This window comes from Podarcis pityusensis (assembly GCF_964106645.2).
Source record: "Podarcis pityusensis genome assembly, chromosome: 3".
In the NCBI taxonomy this organism is placed as follows: domain Eukaryota; kingdom Metazoa; phylum Chordata; class Lepidosauria; order Squamata; family Lacertidae; genus Podarcis; species Podarcis pityusensis.
This window is the reverse complement of record NC_138026.1, coordinates 49,464,327-49,485,677: the sequence shown is the minus strand read 5'-3', so window position 1 is coordinate 49,485,677 and position 21,351 is coordinate 49,464,327. Positions and strand designations below refer to the sequence as shown.

At 40.6% G+C, this 21,351-nt stretch overlaps 1 protein-coding gene across 4 annotated transcripts in view; it reads right to left on the bottom strand.

The window, feature by feature from the left end:
• Nucleotides 1-6,694: 6,694 nt before the first annotated feature.
• PRDM1 (PR/SET domain 1) overlaps nt 6,695-21,351 on the bottom strand; it is an 86,265-nt gene continuing 71,608 nt past the window's right edge. For all 4 annotated transcript variants that reach the window (XM_080999965.1, XM_080999964.1, XM_080999966.1 and 1 more), the window contains 5 exons: nt 18,307-18,426; nt 14,392-14,641; nt 10,836-11,881; nt 10,084-10,212; nt 6,695-9,847 (listed from right to left, as the gene is read on the bottom strand). In XM_080999965.1, the coding sequence (XP_080856091.1) occupies nt 9,272-9,847; nt 10,084-10,212; nt 10,836-11,881; nt 14,392-14,641; nt 18,307-18,426 (2,121 nt within the window). In that variant the 3' untranslated portion in view covers nt 6,695-9,271. The remainder of the gene's footprint in view (nt 9,848-10,083; nt 10,213-10,835; nt 11,882-14,391; nt 14,642-18,306; nt 18,427-21,351) is intronic.

The window sequence follows — 21,351 nt, the reverse complement described above, 5'->3', positions numbered from 1 at the left end:
AATCACACACTTGGTTTGAAGGTAACAAAATGCTGAGGGTAGGTAGAGAGGAAGTTTTACCGAGCCAGTCTGACACACAATTATTCTGCCTTTGAGAATGTGCAATTAATGGTTGTTGTTACCATTGCCATACATTTCTTTGTTATTGTTCAGTAATTTTTTTTTATTTGGGATTTTTGCAACATTATTCCTAAAAGCTCAGGGTACATAACATTCACAAATGCATCATCAACATACTTGCCCAGCATTCAAATAAAAGCATATTACATTGCATTGTGCTGGCTTCTTTGAAACTTGGAGGAAGTTAGTTCCAAAGCTGATGAGTGGCAACTGGGATGTTGCTTTTGCTGTTCAGGGTATATGACTGGAGAGGAAGTTTCTAATTGTCAAAAGAACTGCTTGCTAGAATTGTCAGCAAGAGCTTGTTTAAAATACCGCCTCTCCAATTTTGCAGGAATGTGAGATTTCTTTTCTATCTGTGTGTGCAATCCAAGTTCATAGGCGCAGAATGCAGAATGAACATGTGAATAAATTAGCATAGGTGTCTGCATTTGGAAATCATCAAGAGTGGCAAATATATGTAGGAATAAAAAATGATGCTCCAATTTCGTTATATCATGTCAGGCAAAATCGAGTAATGCAAAAAGAAGGTTCCCTTTCATCATCCTCTCAAAGAACAGTGCTATGATCTCTGGTTTGGGAAGAAAATGTAACTTTTATTTCTTTGAGTGGTTCAAGATCTGAAGCAGGAACAAAGATGAGTGTCCAGTCCAATACCCATTTGTTCCTAAGTTACATGAAGTGATAGGCCACTTGGTTTCAGCACATTTTTGAAGATTCCAGCCCTCTAATGGCGTGGAGTATTTCTGGCAACAGATGAGAGATAATAAGTTTCTCTGGGATGAGTTGTAGGACCAGCTGTAGTTTTGATGTGAAGATAATGCATTTTGGAGAAGTGATGGAGGGGTGGAGGAATGGAGGGAGGACAGTGTCTGTTTCAGCCTGGAGCCCATATGTAGAACTAAAAAAGATGAAAATACCCAGTTCACTGCCTGAGAGTCAAAATCTTCTTCAATATTCACTTCAATCAGCATTGAAAAGTTTGCTTAAGATGCCCAAGAAGTCTAGCAGCAGTTGTCCTGTACGGAAGAAGTCCAGGGCTCCCTCCAGACTGGTGTTTTCTTGCAGGTATCTTCTGCAACATGTTCTTGGCACAATACTGGTGCATTGCTGGTGGATTCCTTCTGCTTTAGTTTCCTCTGTGATGCTTTCCCAGTGCTGCTACGTTATTGCTATCTGGAGGGACTAAAGCCCAAGAAGACAAAACTAAACCCTGGCCTAAACTAAACACTTAAGTTTAAAAAGCTACAGGATTTCAGCAGCAAGTTATGGGAGATGCACTGATTGAATTTGGAGCAATCTGATTGCGTCAAAACCTTTGCAGGTTGAAACAGACAATACTTACATGCTCCTATTTCTCTCCCTATCCCAGTCATGGGGAACCTCTGACCCTCCAGATGTTGTTGAACTCCAGCTCCCTACCCATTGGCCACACTGGCTAGGACTGATGGGAACTGGAACTCAAGAAACATCTCAAGTGTCACCAGTTCCCATAAACAGAACTGGGATAAAATGAACCTACTGGTGGTTTCCTGCACTGGAAGAATGTGAAGAAGAGTAACCAGATAAAGAAATCATTGATGAATCATAGTGTAGGGACCTCAGTTTGAAAGAGAAGCAGATGATGGAAATTATTATTATTAGATGAAGGTCTGCCAGGCTTGCATGTTGAGCACACTGCTTTATGGAAGTGAGTTGTGGGCACTTACACCCGCCAGGAGCAACACCTCAATGCCTTTCTTATGCATTGCCTCAGGAAGATTTTGGGCATCACCTGGCAAGACAGCAAACAAAGATTTGCTTTTCTGAGCCCACATTCCCAGCATGTTTGCACTTTTGTCTTAGCAATGTCTACGCTGGCTTGGTCATGTACACAGAATGGATGATGGCAAACTTCCCAAGAAATCTCAGTGGGGAGCTGGTTTCAGGCACTAGGCCCGTTGGCAGACCAAATCTACCCTACAAAGATGTCTACAAACGTGACCTGAATGCTGGCAACATTAACCCTTGCAGGCGAATACAGTGCCTGGGGACAGACAGATTGTGTATCTACAGCAGTTACCAGAGAAGGAATGACCGCTGGGAGGAGTGCAGAGAGAAGAAATGCCATGATGCACCTGTAGCAGCAACCAGATACCTGCATCTGCCCCAGCAGCAGGCACTGTAACTCTCCAACAGTTTGAGTTTACCTCTGAAGGCACACTTTTCAATTGTCTCCTGAGACAGACAGATGCCAATGGCAATCACCACAACTACTACTAATGTCTTAAGGTCCAGTGCACAGGGCAGCATTCCTATTCTTGCCCACTGAAAAATACACTGAGTTTTGGCGATAACAAGGCTTACTAGGATGTTTCCTTACTCATCATTGGTTGTTACCAATGTTAAGAGAAAAGGTAGAATATTGCTGGAAGTTTGGCAGAGCACTAAAAAGGCACTTTGGTTCCATATTACAATTCACCTTCCAAGGCAGCTTCTGGCAAACTGACTGACTTTATTGACTCACTTAATTTTATTGTAGAAAGGCACTTTAGGTTTTGCTGGGCGGATCTGTGATGAAGTCATGCTGTCAATATTCTGTGGTGATAAGTCAAACACAGATTGTCCTCAGGGTTTCTGAAGGCAAATCAAAATGAAACTTGCCAGTAGGGGAGAGCAAAGATACTTCACACCCACAGAGACGACATGCACTCATTTTTGTAAAGGGAGGTTAGAACACGAGCCTCGCACTCCAGCTCAAAGGTCCTGCAAAAGCAATTCTCCATATGACTCGACTCAAAGAGTGTTTTAAAACCTCATGACCACACAGCATTTTAACTGCTTGTTCATAAGCCCAGTTTTCACTTTTTTTAATAATAAAAAATGTACCCTTCCACCTTTCAAATTTGCTGACAGTTTGAGAAAACAAATTTCTTCTAACTGGGCCAAATAAGACTGCTCAGATGGGCCTTGAATAGTGTGTGTGTGTGTGTGTGTGTGTGTGTGTGTGTGTGTGTTACTGGTGGTGATGGGGAAGCTGATTAAAAATGAGGCAAATTCTGTCAGTTATTTATATCTAGAGGAGCACCAAGGCTTCATGGGGCTGCCTGGCTTCATTTTGCATTGACCATTTGATAGGCAAGAGTGCACAAAGAGGATAAACAATGAGCAAACTCTCAATGAAGCAACTGTGGTACTCTTTACCTCAGTAGAAAATAGAGTTCTCATTTCAGTTTTCTCAGGAGCTGCACTGAAAGATACTCTATAACTGCCTTCCTGAACCTGGTGCTCTCTAAATGTTTTGGCCATGCTCGTTGGAGCTGATGTAGTCCAAAAAATCTAGAGGCTGCCTGTTAAGAAACCCAAGGGTGGCTAATATGGATGACTCCTCCTGCTACAAATTTGCTGCTGGTCTGGTAGCCTTGCTAATACTGTTGGTTTTCTCCAGTTAAGTTTTACCAGTTAAAGAGACCCATTGAAATTAATGGTTCTTAAGTTAGTCATGTTCATTCATTTCCATGGCTCTGCTAAGTACAGCCAGCATTGGATACAACCCTGTGTTCCCAACCTGCTCTCAAATGCCTATTGTGCATGTCTTTTTCACACAAAACTATTACTATCCCACTTGTGTATAAAACTTCTTTCGTAGGGGCTGGCATGGCGGTCCTCTTTGTTCTAGCAAGATTGTGGGTTCCTTTTCCTCCCTAGGCAGGAATGATGTGTAGCTTATTTCCAGCAAAAGGGGGCTTGAGGACACCATGTATGCTCAACAGCCTTCCATCTTACAGCACCCAGATCTTCGGTATATAAACTCCTTTCCAAAAAAGAATAACTGGCAAAGCACAAGTGAGCATATATAAAACCAGTAAGCATCTTTATTACAGCACTGTGATAAAGAATCTTCCATGAGAGTTGTAGAAACTTACAGCAGTGTTAAGAGGCAATTGATAATGCCAGGGCTTAATTTTATCAGCAGTGTTTATTACTTATACTGGGTGTTTCCTTCCAAGTCCAATCAGTCTATTAATTGCTTTCTTTTAATCTTAGGAAGGGCAGTGGATTTTGTTCTCAGAGGGAACTGGCTTCAGTTTTGACAGAACAGCAAAAGCAGCAGCTGCTGGCCCATTGCAGCCTGATGAGATTGCTGGCTCTAATACACTTTGCCTTTTGACTGTAATGTGTTTTATGAAACATCTTCTAAAGCTTACAAGTGACCCCAGGACATAACTCTCCAGCACTAATGTCTCTCTTTGCCAAGTAATGAAGTATGATTTATGGTGGTAATGGTTAATCTCAGGTGTGTGTGTATGTGTACCTGTGTATGTGTGTGTGTTGTTTTTTTATATAAAAAACCTGTAGAATATAGGAGTATAACATGCACCATTTGGCACATTTATGACAAAGGTGTTCTGGTTTTCTTAACTCCACAGTTTTGTGTTGGCAGTTTTTCAAATTCCTGAGACAGATGTTTAAATGAATTTAAGAGGACAGAGGAATACTTTTAAAACATCATACGGAGTTGAGTGTCTCAATATGAAAAGGAACATTATTCCTCTACCAGTTTAGATAGGAAAGGATGCCACATGGCCTATCCTGTTTTAGATCTGCTGTTAGCTGATAGAAATAGCAAATGTGGAATTAGCTTTGTGGGAAAAGTCCCGTTTATTATGCAGTTGAGACTGGTGCAGAGGGAAGGAAGTAAGAATGCTTCGTGACTCTCTGAGACTTAGCTTGTATTCACATCTAATTTCTTAAAAATATATCAGGACTTGTCTGGCATGCAGAATATGGGACTATTGCTGTCCAGGTAGAAAACAAACTGCAATACAGAGACACAGCGGCTTTAGGTATCTAATGTAACAACTTCCAAATGTTCCCCTCTCAAAGGAAAATATACAATTTTGGAGAAGCTTGGCATGCTGAAAGCCCATTGGAGTCTATAGTACTTAAGCACAATGCATAACCAAGAGCAGAGTTGCGTGGCAAGTTCCCGCCCCCCACCAAAGATAAATAAAGACACCAGACACCATAATTTAAGGTTAAATGGGCGAATTAGGCCACAACTTTATTGAATTCAGGAATGAGAGGCATTGGCTTAGGCATTGGTCCTATCGACTATCCGGCTCCAGCCCATTTGCTGGAGACACGGGAAGGGTTAACACCATAGAGGGGGAGTCTCCTGCTGAGGCACGTCAACTAGGAGCTCCCCAGGGTCACCGCTCGGGGGCGTGCCTTAGGCCCACACCTCCATAGGCTTCGGACAGGGCCACGCCCCCCGGAGTCCTTTATCAGACCACCCTTCGTTCACTGGGGGGAGGTGATGGCGTTCCTCCCCCCCCCCACATCCTCTTAACCCCTTCTTACCAATGCCTAACCGCCAATGCCGAGTTGTGACGAGTTGCTACGAGGTAGGCAAAAAACCAAATGGCTGTAAATTGCCAATTGGGAAATATTCCTACCATGCCCCTTGCGGCGACAGACCGAAGTCCATAGCAAAGTCAGAATCCTACCTAAAGGGAGGGAGGGTGGGAAAACGGGGCTAGCCGGCAAAAGAGGGCGAGCCCCGTCCGCGCCGGCCCTAAATAGGGCAGGCCACGTCCCCCCAGCCACCCGATTGGCTGGCTGGGTGGACGACGCGGCCGGGATTCCCCTGCTCTCGCGGGGGCTGAAACCAGCCCCCACTCACGTGGAGTGGGTGTGAAGCCTGCAACCCCACCTCCTGGGCAGGCCGGAAGTGGCTTTATCAGAAGACCGGTTTGTCAACATGCAAAATGCTTTAGAAAAGCAAAGCCCATAAAGGGTGAGGGTGGGTGGCAGGGAACCCAAATACAGCCTAACAAGAGCAGAGCATGTTCAATGCCCCCCCCCCCACAAAATCCCCAGTGGCTCACGTCATTGACATGAGTGTCTTTGAACACCCTCACCCACTTCATGGAGCCTATTCAGGATTGCAATACCTCAAGGACCACCTCACTCCCTATAAACCAACATGGTTATCATCTGAGGCCCTTCTTTGGGTGCTTCTGTCCAGAGGCCCAGAAGGGGGCAACACCAGAACAGGCCTTTCCTGCAGTGGCTCCATTTGTTGAATGCTTTCCTCAGGGAGGCCCGCCTAGTGCCTTCATTACATATCTTTAGGCTCCAGGCAAAAACATTTCTCTATAACCAGGCCTTTAGCTGGTTAACATTCTATGGCCTTTTAAATGTGTTTGTGGGAGCAGGGTTATTGGTTTCTTTTTGTTTTGTGATGCATTTTGTGTTCTCATTTTGTATTTTTATGTTGTGAACCACACAGTGATCTTCAGATGAAGGGAGGTATACAAAATCAATAAATAATAAAATAAAAACTATAACAATGCCTTATGTTTGCCTTGCCAGAGCTAGGTGGGGAAACCTCTAAGTTTTGCTACAGGGCTTTGCACACTTTTGTCTGTGGTCTCATCTACCCAGTGGCATGTGGCTTCAGGAAGTTCCCCCACAAGGTAATGTGACCATCCGGCTGAGAAACGTTCTTCACCTGTCATATACTTTATGTTACTGAGAAGTGGAAATGAAATACCACAAGTTATCTAAGAAATGGAGCTGACTCATTGGGTAAAGCAATGAACATTTTATATTTAATTTACATTTTGACATTTTTGCACATAAATAACAATGTAAACCAGTACGTAAACATAAGATAGTTTGTTCTAGCAAAGTAAAAAGCCTGTTAACTTTGGTCAGAGCCTGTTCTTTAAAAAAAAAAAAACACTGATTGTTGCTACATTCACATGTAAAGGTCCTAAACAGAGAGGAGAAGATTGGACATAAAGGAAGCAAATTTTAAAGCTGATGTATATAAATCTTTGTAAAATTTTGTATCAAATACAGGAAAGCACTACAGGCAATTAATAAAAGCAACAGTGTGTCCAGTCATAGTAGTGGTACTTTGGTTTATCCTACAGTTAAATCCTACATTTATGAAACATTGCTACATTTAAATATGTTTGCCTCACAATTTACGGGAGCAGAAATGTAATGAACAGTAGCCCTTCCTTCAAAAAAGCTATATTTAAAGTTTTCCTTGAGCTACTTTTAGACCAGAGATATGTTTGGTATCTTAAATAAGAAGGCATTAGATTGATATCATTTCTGAAACTCTTTAAGACTATGTTGAGATAGGAATGTATATATACACAGTAGAACAGGGTGTAACAACGCTGTTATTTTCCCCCTCCATTACGTACATGTGATCACGCGATCACCTTTTAAGAAGCAAACAATGGCAGACTTCACTCAACATTTTAAACAGCTCTTCCTACCCTTTACCAATCTGTATTATCTCAATCAATCTATTTATTGATCCAGTCAACAGACTGCACAATAAAAACAAATTACCATTCTGTATTATATTTATACCATACATAGGTGAGCGAGATTTTGTTTTTCCCCCCAGCAACGATTTCTTAATGTGTCCCCCCCCCCCCCACAGACAAGTGTCTTCCGCAAGAATATGAGAGGGATAGAAGACTCAGTCACATAATCTTCACAGAATTCTGTGGGAATTTTATAATATGTGGACAAATTGTTTGTGAGTTATGGTTTGGAGGATTAAGACTCGGGATTAAATTACTGATTTCCTTAGCACAGTAGCATGGGCTGGAGGCTGTTAAGTCATACCTTTGGAAGGTGAAGCAAGCTATGCAAGTAAGATTTCATTATAAGGTTTGTCTCACAAACTTAAGTGGTATAAAATATACGCATGCACACACATACATACATGGTATATTGGCATAAATATCTATAAATATACATGTATTCTTTGCTACACCTTGTATGCCGACATGGTATCTTTGGGCTTAGCAAAACAAAAAAGATTTACAAAAAAGAAAAGAATGTGCCTTCTATCTTCTCCTCTGCACATTTTGGTTTGTTCTCTAAAGTAGCAAAGCATTAGATAAAACAACATCTTCTGCACCACTGGACACACTCAATGAGGTAACTGTTGTTCAGCAACTTTGCAATGCCCTTTTTATCTTTAATTAAATTAACCACAAAACGTACTAATACAAATACTGAGCGAAATCTTTAGTCATATAGGGAAAGGGTGGGGAACCAATAAAGTATGCCAAGAAAGGACTTTGTTAGCAACTTCTACCCAAGGAAAGTAGACAGAGGGAATGGGGTTGGGGGAGATCTGGCACATCTTTCCCGGGGAGCCTAGGAATCAGATTCCCCCCTAGTACTTCACTGGCAAAAATCTCAGCAATACTCTCCTTTCAGACAGCATCTTTGGGATATTATTCCTTGCATATGTATACAAACAGTTTGTGAGAAGAAGAAAAATAATTTTGTAATACTATTGCTCTCAATGTCAAGGTATGCAACATGTTTGTTTAGAAAACCTATTTGATGCATTATTTCTGGCAGATGATTTTACTTTCCTATTCATCTTAGACATTGAGGTACTGTAGACAGAAAATCACCGCATCACTCTTTTCTATCCCTATACCAGTATGATGTTTTCCTCTTGGCTGCTGCATACATTTTGGGGCAATTTCACACTTCTACCCACTTTGTTCAGTTATACAGCACTGTTCTAACTGGAGGAAACTCTAGTATTTACCTTTGGCAAAACAAAAACCTAATTTCTAAATCAGGAATGTAACATTCCCCCCTTTGCTTCCCCATCAATCTTAGGTTGCTGGTTTTTAATTTGCTAAACAGATGCACAGGAAGAAATTATACAAAGAATGGCCACAAGACAATATATATATGAACACTTATATTCAACCTTATAATGAAACTTCCTATCATTGTGAATATTTTCTATCTATTGCTTTGTTAATGGTAAATTGCATAATAAATTATTACTGGAAAATGATTATGGATAAAAGATTGTCTTTTTTGGAAGTAGCAGAGGTAATACACAGTCCTTGCCTCTTTTCATGCCCTGAGAATACAACTTTGGAGTTCCTTCTTTCACATGGAGTAAGATAAACTACTGTAAGCCAAGATTGCTTTGCAGCATTGACACTATATACAAGCAATTGCTACAGGCACCCTGACTTGCCAAGTCATAAATTAAAAAACAACAACACAAACCACTTTGCCATACATACGAATGCACATGTAAGTATGCACATGTGTACACACACTCACTTCTTTCTCGCACACGCACACCCCACAGCATTTAAGGGTCCATTGGTTCAACTGCTTCTTGCTTGACCTTTATAGGTACCCGAGGTAGTGGATGACCTTGAGGCAACTTCACAACTGACATATCTGATGATTCATAAAGGTTACATCCTGAGGAAACCAGCCCATTTCCCAGGTTCCTCTGCAGCGATGCTTTAAGAGTAGTTCCTTCCATCTCTCGTTTAAGCACAGCAAGTATTTCTTTTTCTACTATAGATGCCATGTCAATGTTGTCCTCAACATCGTCCAGCCTGTCTGCACTGTCACTAATGTCAAATTTCTCAATCTCTTCATTGATCCGGTTGAGGTCCTCTGTCGAAAGGGTGGGTTCAGGGACAACAGGGCAGTTGCCTTTCAGGTGGACCTTGAGGCTGCAAAGGTGGATATAGCTCTTGTGGCAATGGATACACTTGTGCGGGCGCTCTCTGGTGTGGAGCCGTTTGTGCAGTTTCAAGTGCACAAACTGGGTAAATTTAGCAGTGCAAAGCTTGCACTGGTAAGGCTTCTCTCCAGAATGTAGCCGCAGGTGGGTCTTCAGGTTGCTTGTGCTGCTGAATCGCTTGTGGCAGACCTGATCAGGGAGGAGAGAATGAGAACCTTAGAAGAAAGGTGGTAGTTTGCTCTTTGAAAATGCATAAGTAATTCTGAAAAGGTGTCATCCAGTCTTTTACTTTCTCATTGATCTCCATTTAGAAAACCACAACTGACTGCAACAAACAGTTGTGTGTTCCAGTTGTGTGCTCAAGTCTGCCTCAATGTTATTTTGCACCCAAGTCATGATCTCATTATATACTAATTGTGACATACCTGACATTCATGGGGCTTTTCTCCTGTGTGTACCAGATAGTGCTTTTGGAGGTGAGCCAACTGAGTGAATCCTTTATTGCAAGTAGTACATTTGAATGGTCTTTCTCCGCTGTGTACTCGAAGGTGAACCTTTTAAGAAACAGAACATTTATTATACTTTCGTAATAGCTTCCAAGATAGTGTGTTAAATATCCTAATCTACTTATTGAGTATCTAAAATACCAGGCACTGTTGCTTTTATTACTTTTGCCCAAAGTTGCACAATATACAGTTAACTTGGATAGGCTTTAAAAAAGGCTCCCTAAAAAGTATGTTTTTTAAAAATGCAGCATTGGAACTGTTCTCCAAGTTTCTAGGGCCATTTTGCACTTATTGATGATCCAATGAAGAACACAAATTAAATCTGGCTATTCCATGGATGCTCTCACTTAGCAGTTATCAGAACAAAAGCCCCACAAGGAATGAGAATGAAAAGATTATGTCCACTACATGCTAAAATCAACTTGCTCAATTGTTGCAGGGAGTTATCCTTTGAAAATGTCAAAAGGTAATTAAACCCCAAAGGTTTATTAAACCTCAAAAGTTATTACCACAATATCAAGATACTATACTAAAACCAACATAGGTGATTAAAGCCTAGAAGAAACAGGTGCTTAAGAAAGACTTTCCAGAGAGACAGTAACCAGATTGGTTTGGGGTTTTGTTTGTTTATCCATGAGGTCTAGAAATGATATTTTCCTTCAAAGGCCTACCTTCAAATTAGAGAGCTGACCAAAGGTTTTGGAGCAGACATTGCATTCATACTTTATTTTCCCATTCTGTTTCTTCAGTGGGTATGGGAGGGTTTTGTAACCAGTCATGTTTCGCTTGTTCTTGATAAGATTCATGGCTTCTTCATTGCTGGTGGCAGCCAACACTGCTGAGGTAGGTTTAGGTTGCATTATGTGTTCTGAAGTGGCTGCTGTGCCCGCTGTGGGCGATCCACTAGTTGGGCTACATGGCTTGTCTTTCATACTGGCAGCTGCCCCTGTGATAGAGAAGGCACTGTTATGTGCAGGGATGAGGAAGTCCCTTGGATGGTCAGGTTGCAGCAGCTGTCGGCTTCCATCAGATGGCAAGGAACTTGGAAGTCCTGGAGAGGAGTTCAGCATATGATTGGGGATGCTTCCTCCACTGAGTAGGCTGCTGTAGAAAGGATACATCCTTGGAAAGAGGTTGAAATTGTTGATGCTCATGCCATATGGTGGTAACAAAAATTTGTGGTAGGGAAAGGCTTGCGGGAGATGGCTTGAAGGTGCATACCCAGAATATGCCCCTAATCCTTCTGAGTTATAGAGTCCATTCAAGTAAGGATAAGGTTCTCTGTGCTCTTGAGTCATAGAAGCTAGGGGTGAGACTGTAACTGGGCTGCTGTGAGGGCTTGAGCTTTTCAAACTTTGGTCTGGACTACTTCTTGCTGAGGGGCTTGGTGTGGTAGAAGACTGGATAGGTGAGTGGGCAATGTAACTTGGCCTCTCAATCCTATAAGCCTTCAGGTAATCTTCAGGGATGGGCGGTCGGATTGGGTAGACAATACGAGGATAGAAAGGCTTTTCAGGACTACAATTTTTTCTCAAGCCCTCCAAGTCTTTTTCTTGAGTATGTGGATAAATGTGGCTATAAAATAATTCCTTTCCTTTGGGATTACTGGAATCAGTTTTCAGGATTTCCCTCACACTGTGCTCTCTTCTGGGAACAGTTTTTAGATAAAGTTCATCTTTGTCATTAGCTGGCTGCTTTGGATTAACATGGCTTTGTGCTGAAATATAAAAACAAGGCAATGAATTTTTAAGGCCAATAAAGACAATTTACAGACATTGGTCATTAGCCTCTGCCTTAAAACACACATATAAATAGTCATTCCTAGGTATTTGCATTGGTGGAAGGAATAGCACAGCATTATACTCAACAGAAATAAACTCAGTAGCTACTTATTAAATCCTGGGTGATTATCATGATCCAGTCAGTTCATTTCTGCTACATTTGTTCTAGTCTCACCTTTCTTGTATATTATTGGATTAAACTGATTACAGAAAACACAGTAGCACCTGATGCATACTTTGTAGATAACAAGGCAGCTTACTATATACCTTTCCAAGGCAAAAGGATTTGGCTGTTCCAGCTCCTTCAACTGCTTCTAACGAAAACAAACAAGTTTCAACACTCGTCACTTTAAAAGGTGACTGAGTGCCTTGCAATCATGCATGAATAACAGAACTATGGATGAGACACACAAGAGGTGCTACTAAAAGCAAAAAAAGACTATTGTAGCTCCTTAAAGACTTTGTTGATTTAGCTAATAATTTTGTAAATTTATTGTGGCATGAACTTCTGTGGACTCATACCCACTTCCTCTGATGCAGGAAATGAAATCTTACTAGGCAGGTATACATAAAAGAGAAAATTGTAAGGTGGGAACTGAATGGTAATAAGATGCAAAAATTACAATTAGTGATAATCAGAGCTTAAACAAATATTAAGTAGGCACACCTTTTACAGTAGCAGATTGGTGATAATTGCTTCAACATTGCTAACTGCATTAAAACTTGTAGTGAGCCAAAATACCATTCTCAAGAAACAGTCATGATTAATTTACCAATGACAAATATACTGTCACTGGTAAACTAATTAACACATGTAGTGTGATATATAACCCCAAAAGTGATAGCATTGAACTTCGTGATTCATTTGTTGCTGTGAGTCTTACTCTTGTCCAAAATCTAACATTTTGAATTAGGCTTCATACCTAGTAATCCACACAACAACCCTGTGGGCCAGTAAGTGACTGGCCCAAGTTCACCCAATGAACTTCAAGACTGCGTGGGGATTTGGTCTCCCCTGATCTCTCATGCCCTAGTCCAATACTCTAACTACTACACAACACTTGGTCTAGAGTTTGCTAGTTCCACATTTTCCTAGAGGCATTGGGGGGGGGGGGGGAGAGAGAGAGTTATCTTCCTATTTTTTATTATTTTTTTGCTTTTGATCAGCTAGCTCTTCATTAAGCCAGCAACTTAGAAAAAAAATTCAGAGGAACAGATGAAAAGTGATGTGTGTATGCGTACATGCATAGCAGAAGAATGGAGTGATAGATGTGGAGCTATTAGACAGACAGTCTGCCATGCTCCTATCAGCCTTCTAGCAAAGTCTTGTCAGAAAGGCAAGAAGTTAAAATTGTCATTTGTGGTGGTTTACACACACACACACCCCAAGGTAAATATCAGAGAGAAACACAACACTCCTAGATAAGTTACAAGAACCAGAGCACGTTTCTGCTGGTTCACATACTGGTCCAGTATGTTCACGCTACATGCAGTGAAGTACTGAAGTGAGTCTTTTGTGGTCCCTTCACAATATGCTTTATGTTCAGTGTCATTTGTGCAAAAATCCCTATTAAGCCTATATCCTCGCCTACAAAAAGCACCTGCTTCCCCCATTTCACATTCATAAACTAAATTTAAGCCATGGTTTCTACGAGTTTTCACTCTATGCCCAAAAAAATGCTGTTCCTTGTCTTAATACATACAGATCAACTGTAAGGTTAGCATATCTTCATCACAAGTTACACCCAATCTGAGGAGCATTTTTACCAGTATAGCCACTTAGTGCTCAGTGAAACAACATAAATGACAAATGTACAGTGAATCGTTTTCTGCCCAGATCTAGTTTAAAGAACCTTTCTTTTGTGGCCCTCCTAATAGTTGCCTGAGAGATTTAATTCTAATTCTTTCCCCTGAGACCTTGAAAAATAGCTGTGGGCGTGCAGAGTAATTTCTTGAGTAAATGCTGCTGAACATTTTGAGTAGAGGATTTTAATAATGCTGATTCACATTTTTGTTCTAAATAAGGCATCTGTTTTGTGAGATGAATGAGAACCTAGAAGTTCTGAGGTAAAAGAATTTCCAGACAAGCTAAGAATGGAGATGATGTTTATCGTTACATCATTCATGACCCATTTAGAAACAAATTACGTTCACAACAAATTCTGCTGAAGTGTTTGGCCATGATCTAGAACCACCATGAGTGTGCTGGGTGACCTACTCTAGTTACCAGGAGGGTGTCATCCCTGTGGTCATGATCCAGGTAGAGGCCCCCAATTTGCAGCCTTCAATTTGCAGCGGGGTGAAAGCTACTATCTTCTCGTGTCAAGGCCCTAAATTATAGCAAACTTCATGATAAATTTTGTGTGTAGGTATAATGCATATTTTAGACACACACCCCATTGGCAAAAGACATTATTTGCATGCAAGTCTGCTGTAATCTACTTACTTATATTCATCACCAGGTCTCCAGTGGAAGGATAGTGTAACCTTTCCGCAAAGTCCCGGCAATACCACACAAGCAATTCCTGGCCAGGTGGTATGGGTTTGATAGTATAAAAGTAGACATCCATTCCATTCTGACAAGCAGCCAGGTTCTGCTCCTGAACAGAATGTGCTGGGTTTACATAACGCATCCAATTGCTCTTTTCCTCATTAAATCCATCAATGAAGTGGAGAAGTTCACCACCAGAATATATCTGCAGAGAATGGAAGATAGAAATGTAAGGTATAAATGGAAAAGAACCCTTTTTTAAAAAAAGGCAATGAAATATACTAGTGGATGGTAAGTACCCTTTATAGACTGTAGGAGATGATCCAAATGGAATATGCTTTGTAACTTTTTTCTGATGCCATGTGTATTTTGATGCTTAGCATTCAAATGAAAGCATACTACTTAAAAGTTCAGTATCCAGTGCCTCTGCTTTAAGACTCTTGGACTGCTGGTCAACAAGTGGGTGGTATTATTGACTTAAGGTCTGACTGTGTGCTTGCAATAATGTGGTGAGTCACTTTTGTAAAGACTGATTAGCATGGTTATGTCACAACCAATTCCTTGCCCTTGTCTTCCTGCCCCCCCCCATGGCCTCTTTACTTGCTGTTTCCTACCACCACCACCCAAAGCTTTAAGTTACGCAAATATCAACCACCCCAAAGTCCTAAAATGACACTTGAGCATACTTGGAATGTAGCCCTTTTGTTAAAGGACTGGTGGGGTAAAGTGAACTGTATTTTGTATAACTAACTGGAGATCTGGAAGGGGGCCAGATTGTGACAGTAAGAGAAATACTTTTCTCTCTCAGCTGGTATGTTTGAGAAAATATAACTCTACAGCATGTGACGGAAGAACAAATAATGTACTGATTCAATATATCCTTGTTTTCCAGTGCGCATCTGAGAATATGAAAGTGAATATAGAAAACTCCTGACAAAGCTGTACCTGTAGACTGTAGTGTAGCCTTGCTTTCAGTTTACCACTGAAACTATGGCACAGTTAACTATAGTTAACTGGTAACTATAAGGTTGTGAGGTTTCTTAAAAAAAAGTTTCACAAGTCATCATGTTCAAATAGGAAATATTTGTTTTTCCCCTCTTTCCTGCCTTGTTCCAAAGGGCTCTGGGCCAGTGACAATATGCATCCCTGTTTTGTTTTACTTAAAAATAAAATCCCCATGAAGTTAGTGCCATAGATTAGCGTAATGGCTGGGATAGGATTTCAGTTTGGCTTTCCCATGTCCGAATGCAATGTTGCACCATTTCCCTGTGCTTTTTGACATGCACGTTCAATTTCTTCTGAATGCTGTTTGATGTAAGAATCGACTGAGAAGTCATTAAAAAAAAAGCAGCAACAAAAGCTGGCCTTTTAACACAGGCAGTAAACACCAGAATCACTTTCTTACTTCCTGTCATTTGAGGCTGAGGAAATACATGTGGCTTCATCAAAGAAGCTTGAGAGATTTTGCGGTGTTTTTGTTATGAGAAAGATGGAACAAAGCCTGAAGAATTATGCACTCAAGAGGAGTTTGTTAGCTCCGATTTGCAAGCTTCCAGGAACTGAGTTCCATTGATGTACACTTCTATTACAGATAGAAACTACTTTCCGAAGTTAGACCAAGTGACTTCCAGTCATCTTTCCAGAGCTAGTAGAATTTACTGTATTGCTTTCTTCAAAACACACACATTTCACTGCAGTAAGATCGAATGGCCTCATAAAACTTTATTTTGCCACCTCACCAGATTTCCGTGTATCGTGTGGAAGATTAAAAATGTGCTGAGTCATACTGTAGCAATTACAAGAAATGACATCACCCTGGAGTTTGCACAGCATATTCATGCCTTCTCTTTTTAGAGGGTATATTTTGAATGGAACATTTATGCTTACATACAACAGATGTTCCTGTTCCTGCCAGCCAAATCAGGATGTCTTTTATATGACATGTGGGAAATTATCTTCCACAATTTCCTTTGCATGTGCAAGACTGTTTTCAGGCCCTTAGGAAAGAACCTTTTCTACTTGGAGAGTGTGTGAAGCAAAAGAATAAACAAAAGTAAATACCAAGACTTTTCAGAAGGCACATAACACAAGCATGATGTTAGCTTCCTCAATGAAAGTCTGGAATAACATCCTGTTACATAGTCAGAATCCTCTTGTAAGATTTGTTTAATTACTTAAATGTGCTAATGACTAGTCTGAAAGCATGCATGCTTCTAGGGTGAGGCCAAGATATTTTCCTGCCTGAGATGAAGGAAAAAATGGCACCCTACTCCATTCCATGTACTGACGCATGGCATACAAAAGTCTACCCTTCAACACCTCACCACTGCTCTCTGCCACTTAGCAATTGCTGCCTAAGGCAGCTGTCTTACTCTGTCTAATGGTAGGGCCAGCCCTGAACCTTTCTTTAGTTCTCCCGATGTGAGTACTGAAAAGACTTGATGACAGATGCCAACTGGCATCTCCCAGTGCAGGAGATTCCTTAAAGTGTATTTTATTGAAAAAATACTAATGGTTAAGGAGAACAGAGAATCAAGTCACACTTGTTTCTATTGAATCATTAAGATGTAACAAAGGAAAACATGGAAACAATGTTTAAACAGCCACCTTTCAGAATGACATGTGATGTTGGAGTGCTCAGATGCAGCAGGACAGTTTCCTGCTGCCGCCACACAAAGGTTTAAGCTATGCGACTATCCCCCACCCTGAACCCTAAATTAAAACTTATTTGTACTTGGAATGCAGCCCTTTTGTTGAAGTATTGGGTTGGGTAAAGTGGATTGCAGTTGGTATACTTTAGTAAGCCTCTAGCATGGAAGAAACCTGATAGCTTTGACATTAGACACTCATGTCTTCGGAAATTTTCTTCCTGCAGCCTTTAAAAAAAAGAATGATGTGTGTTGTTGTTGTTTTTTTAAAGCTAAATTCTTTTTATAATATTTATTGCGCTAAGAAGTGACATCTTGCCTAAGGCATTACAGAGGCACATATCTGTTATTTTAGCCCAGGGATGGGGAATGTCTGGCTTTCTGGATGTGTTTCCATTCTAACTCCCATCAGTCCTGGCATGGCCAGTGGTCATGGATGGTGGGAGTTGTAGTCCAACAACTTCTGAATTTTTAACCTTACAACAATCCTGTGAGGTAAGTTAGATGAAGACAGGTGTAGCCTACATTATGCCTCCAGATATTGTTGGACTACAGCTCCCATCATTGGTCATGCTGGCTGCAGCTCTTGGAAGATGGGAGTCCAACAATATCTGAAGGGCACCCTGGATTAAGAGACAGGGCCTTGCTCAAAACTATCTGGTCAGTGAGTGTCCAAGCCCAGTACTCCAGCCAGGAGGTGCTATTTCCCTTTATCACAACTATTAAATAAGGGCATCTTGAGACAACAGGCTTGGCAGCATTTTAGGAAGTTGCCCTATTAACTTGTGCAATGGAAAACAAATAGCTTATTACAATAGTTCAGTATTTCAAAAAGTAATTCATCACAGAGTACAAGATTGAGAAATATTACTAATTAGTCTGAGAAGCATCCTAGGGTAAGGTTCATAGTGAAATTAAGGGATAGATGATTAAAAAAAACAAACTGCCACTGTATAGGATTGTGAATCAGCAGGCTTTAAAAAAATCTGATCTAACAATGATGTATTGTAGGACAACTAAAAAAGATGCTTTCTATCATTCTCAGTTCACTCAGTTGTATTTCACTCAGTGTATGTTCACTCAGTTCACCTGTATTTCTGTTAACATATTGCCACCTCAACCATCACAACTTAAGCAGGTGTCAACACTGAAGTGTGGTTTCTTTTCAGTGGTGCTTATTTAACGAACTATTTACGCATAACCATTAGTTTTTCCTACTTACCCGCCAAAAGTATTTTCTGTTTGCATCCTTAGGAACTGTGCCATTGGTATAGATTTCACCAACCAGGGGTCCAAAGCGTGTTCCTTTAGGGATAATGTCTTTGCTAATAACTCCAATAACCTGAAAGGAAAAGAGCACATGTCAAACCATTTAAATAAGTTTATGCGTTCACACAGGAAAAACAGTTTGATACAAAAGTGCCCTACATTGTTATTACAGGGAAGCAGTCAATGTAAAGGCAAGGGATCCCCGACCCTCCTTTGTCTCTAGAGTGGCATTTATTTCAGCACTTAGTGATGTTGCAAAACTATAATCTTTTGGAAATAACACATACCAAAAAGCATTGCAAAGCTGAGTAGAATTTGTTTATTTGTTTCTGTGATCACCTGACAGTATGACATGACTACTGGCTCACTCTCAAAGATCTTATAGGTGAATGAACTATAAAAGTGGCCTTAGGAGATTAGAGAGAGAGAAAGCTGAGAAACACTAGTGACCAATGGTCTAACTACCTGATTTTTGCATGGAAGAAATGAACTCAGAACTTGAATGTGACATTGAGATGCAATTATCACATGCTATAATACCCATTAAAAAATGAAATTTCTGTGGAGAAATAGAGACCAATAAAGCCTGCAGACATGACATTTGAAATCTACCTTGCTAGTTACATATTTATGTTTATAATCCTGGAATTCTGATGACACCCAGCCCTGTTTCTCTGTTAATTTGAGTCAGGTGTCACAGTGCAGGTCCTGAACCAGTTATTGGATGCATTGGTGGGCGGGATGAGGGCCAATAAAAGCTGGAGTGGAATCCTAACAAGATGGAGGCTCTGCAGGTGAGTGGTTCATGGATTCAGGATCTGGGCCTGGCTAGAGTTGCACATCCCTGAAGTAGATGTTTTATAGCTTGGGGTGCTGCTTGATCTTTGTCACTGGAGGCTCAGGTGACTTTGCTGGTCCAGAGTGCTGGTTACCACTTTTGGCTCGTGTATCAGCTATGCTCTTTCCTGGACAGAGTCACCCATGCACTAATAGTAGCCTCTGGATTGAATTATTGCAATGTGCTCTATATGAAACTGCCCTTACAGTTGGTATGGAATCAGCAGCTAGTGCAAAATGTGGCAGCTAGGATACTTAGTGGAGCTTCCCCCAAGGCACACATTGCATCTGTGCTAAAAGGCACTGGCTGCCAATTCACTACTGAACCAAATGTAAGGTTTTGTCACTGACTTGTAAGGCCCTGAAATGTTCAGGACCAGGATCTCTGACAGAGTGCCTCCTTCCTTCCGCACATTTCAGTCTGTTCACAGAGATCGTAGGAGGATGCCCTTCCAATTTCACTGTGCCCATTGGAAATGCATCTGGTGGTGACCTGAGAAAGGGTTTCTCTGCAGTGGCCCCCATGCTGTGGAATAACCTCTCCTTGGAGACATGGTGGGCATCTGCAATGGTGGTATTCTACCAGTTCCTGAAGATGTATCTATTTGTGAGGTCGTTTCCGAGAAGCGATTTCTTATAACAGCTCTATTAGAATATCAGTGGTATTTCTGTTTTAATGTCTGTTTGTTTTGTTGCTTTTATCTTGTAAACTCCTTGTTGTTTTACAGTGAAAGGCAGTATATAAATGTTGAAATAAATAAATGTGCTCTACCCAGTGAGCATAAATAAATCTCACACCAAATGTGTCTTAAATCTAAATAGTATAGTCACTGATCACCTTTGTATGTAGATCTTTAACTTTCTTGATGTGGATATGATCAAGGAAAAACAGAGTCACTATGGGAAGTGTAAAATATACTAGCACTTCAGCTTCCTCCTTACCAGTAATTAAACCATGCATCCCAAAACAGGAATAAGGTCATTATTTATCAGAAAGGCATGCCTGTCAGTATCTCCTTTACAATACAGTGCTTAAGTAAAGGGGCTTTCCTCTCATTCTTTTCACCTCCACTAAGCCTGCTAAATTTTAATTTGCTCTCTATATTGTATATACCAACAGAGTCAGTAAACTAGGAAACATGAATAAGGACTTCAAAATACTGGTGTCTGCAGCTTGAATGGAAAGTGGGGGATGAATATAAGACATTTGTTCCACAGACTTAGTAAACATTCATGTTAAAGCTAATGAGTCATGTTCTTCTCACATTACTAACCAGTTTCATTATGTCTGCCAAAATAATGAAAGGACAAAATTGCATTATGGATCCACTGTACTTAACTTGAAAATAGACATATTAACTACAACGTAACATCCCAGTATGGCCTCTCCCTTTACTCAAGTCTACTGTAATATAAGTACTGTACTTAAATTACAGTGTGCAATTATTAGTGAATGTAATATATTCACTATTTTGCAAAATTAACTAGCTTTTGAGCCACAGTAACTATCTACTGTTTTTATACTGGAAGACCAGAGGCAACTCTCTTGCTTTATTTTATTTTTATTTATGGAAAGGATTATTGCTTCATGGGCAGGCAGCAAAGGTTTAACTTTCTGCATCCTTCCCATGCCTGTAACTATCCTCCACCTGGTCTTTGAAGAACTTATTCAGAAACGAACACATCTCTTAAGTATTCAGATATGTTATACTTTTTCAGATAAAGGACATCTAGCTGCTTGAGTCTATAATTAGCATTATCCAACTGATCATACTGTTGCCTGCCTGCCTGCTTTGCCAATTCTTTGTGCTGACACACACACCCCACTAAATACTCCACAGTCTACCAGCTAAACTCTTGAGGCCCTGTCTCTACTACAGAAACATAATTTTACTGGTATGGCTTCTCAAAGAATTATGGGAATTGTAGTTGCACAATGCCTGAGACTTCTCTGATAGAAGTCCTTGCCCTTCCTGCAAAACTACAACTGCTAGCATTCTCTGTTAAAGCAGTTTATGTCGGCAGAGTGGAAATACCCTTAACAGAACAGAACAAGAACAAACACTGAAATGTAGGATTCTGCCTGCCATGACTCTGACTGGAGAGTTTGTAGCTATTGTTTCATGTATGTTTTCAAAGTCTTTTTTTTTTTTTTAAGTCA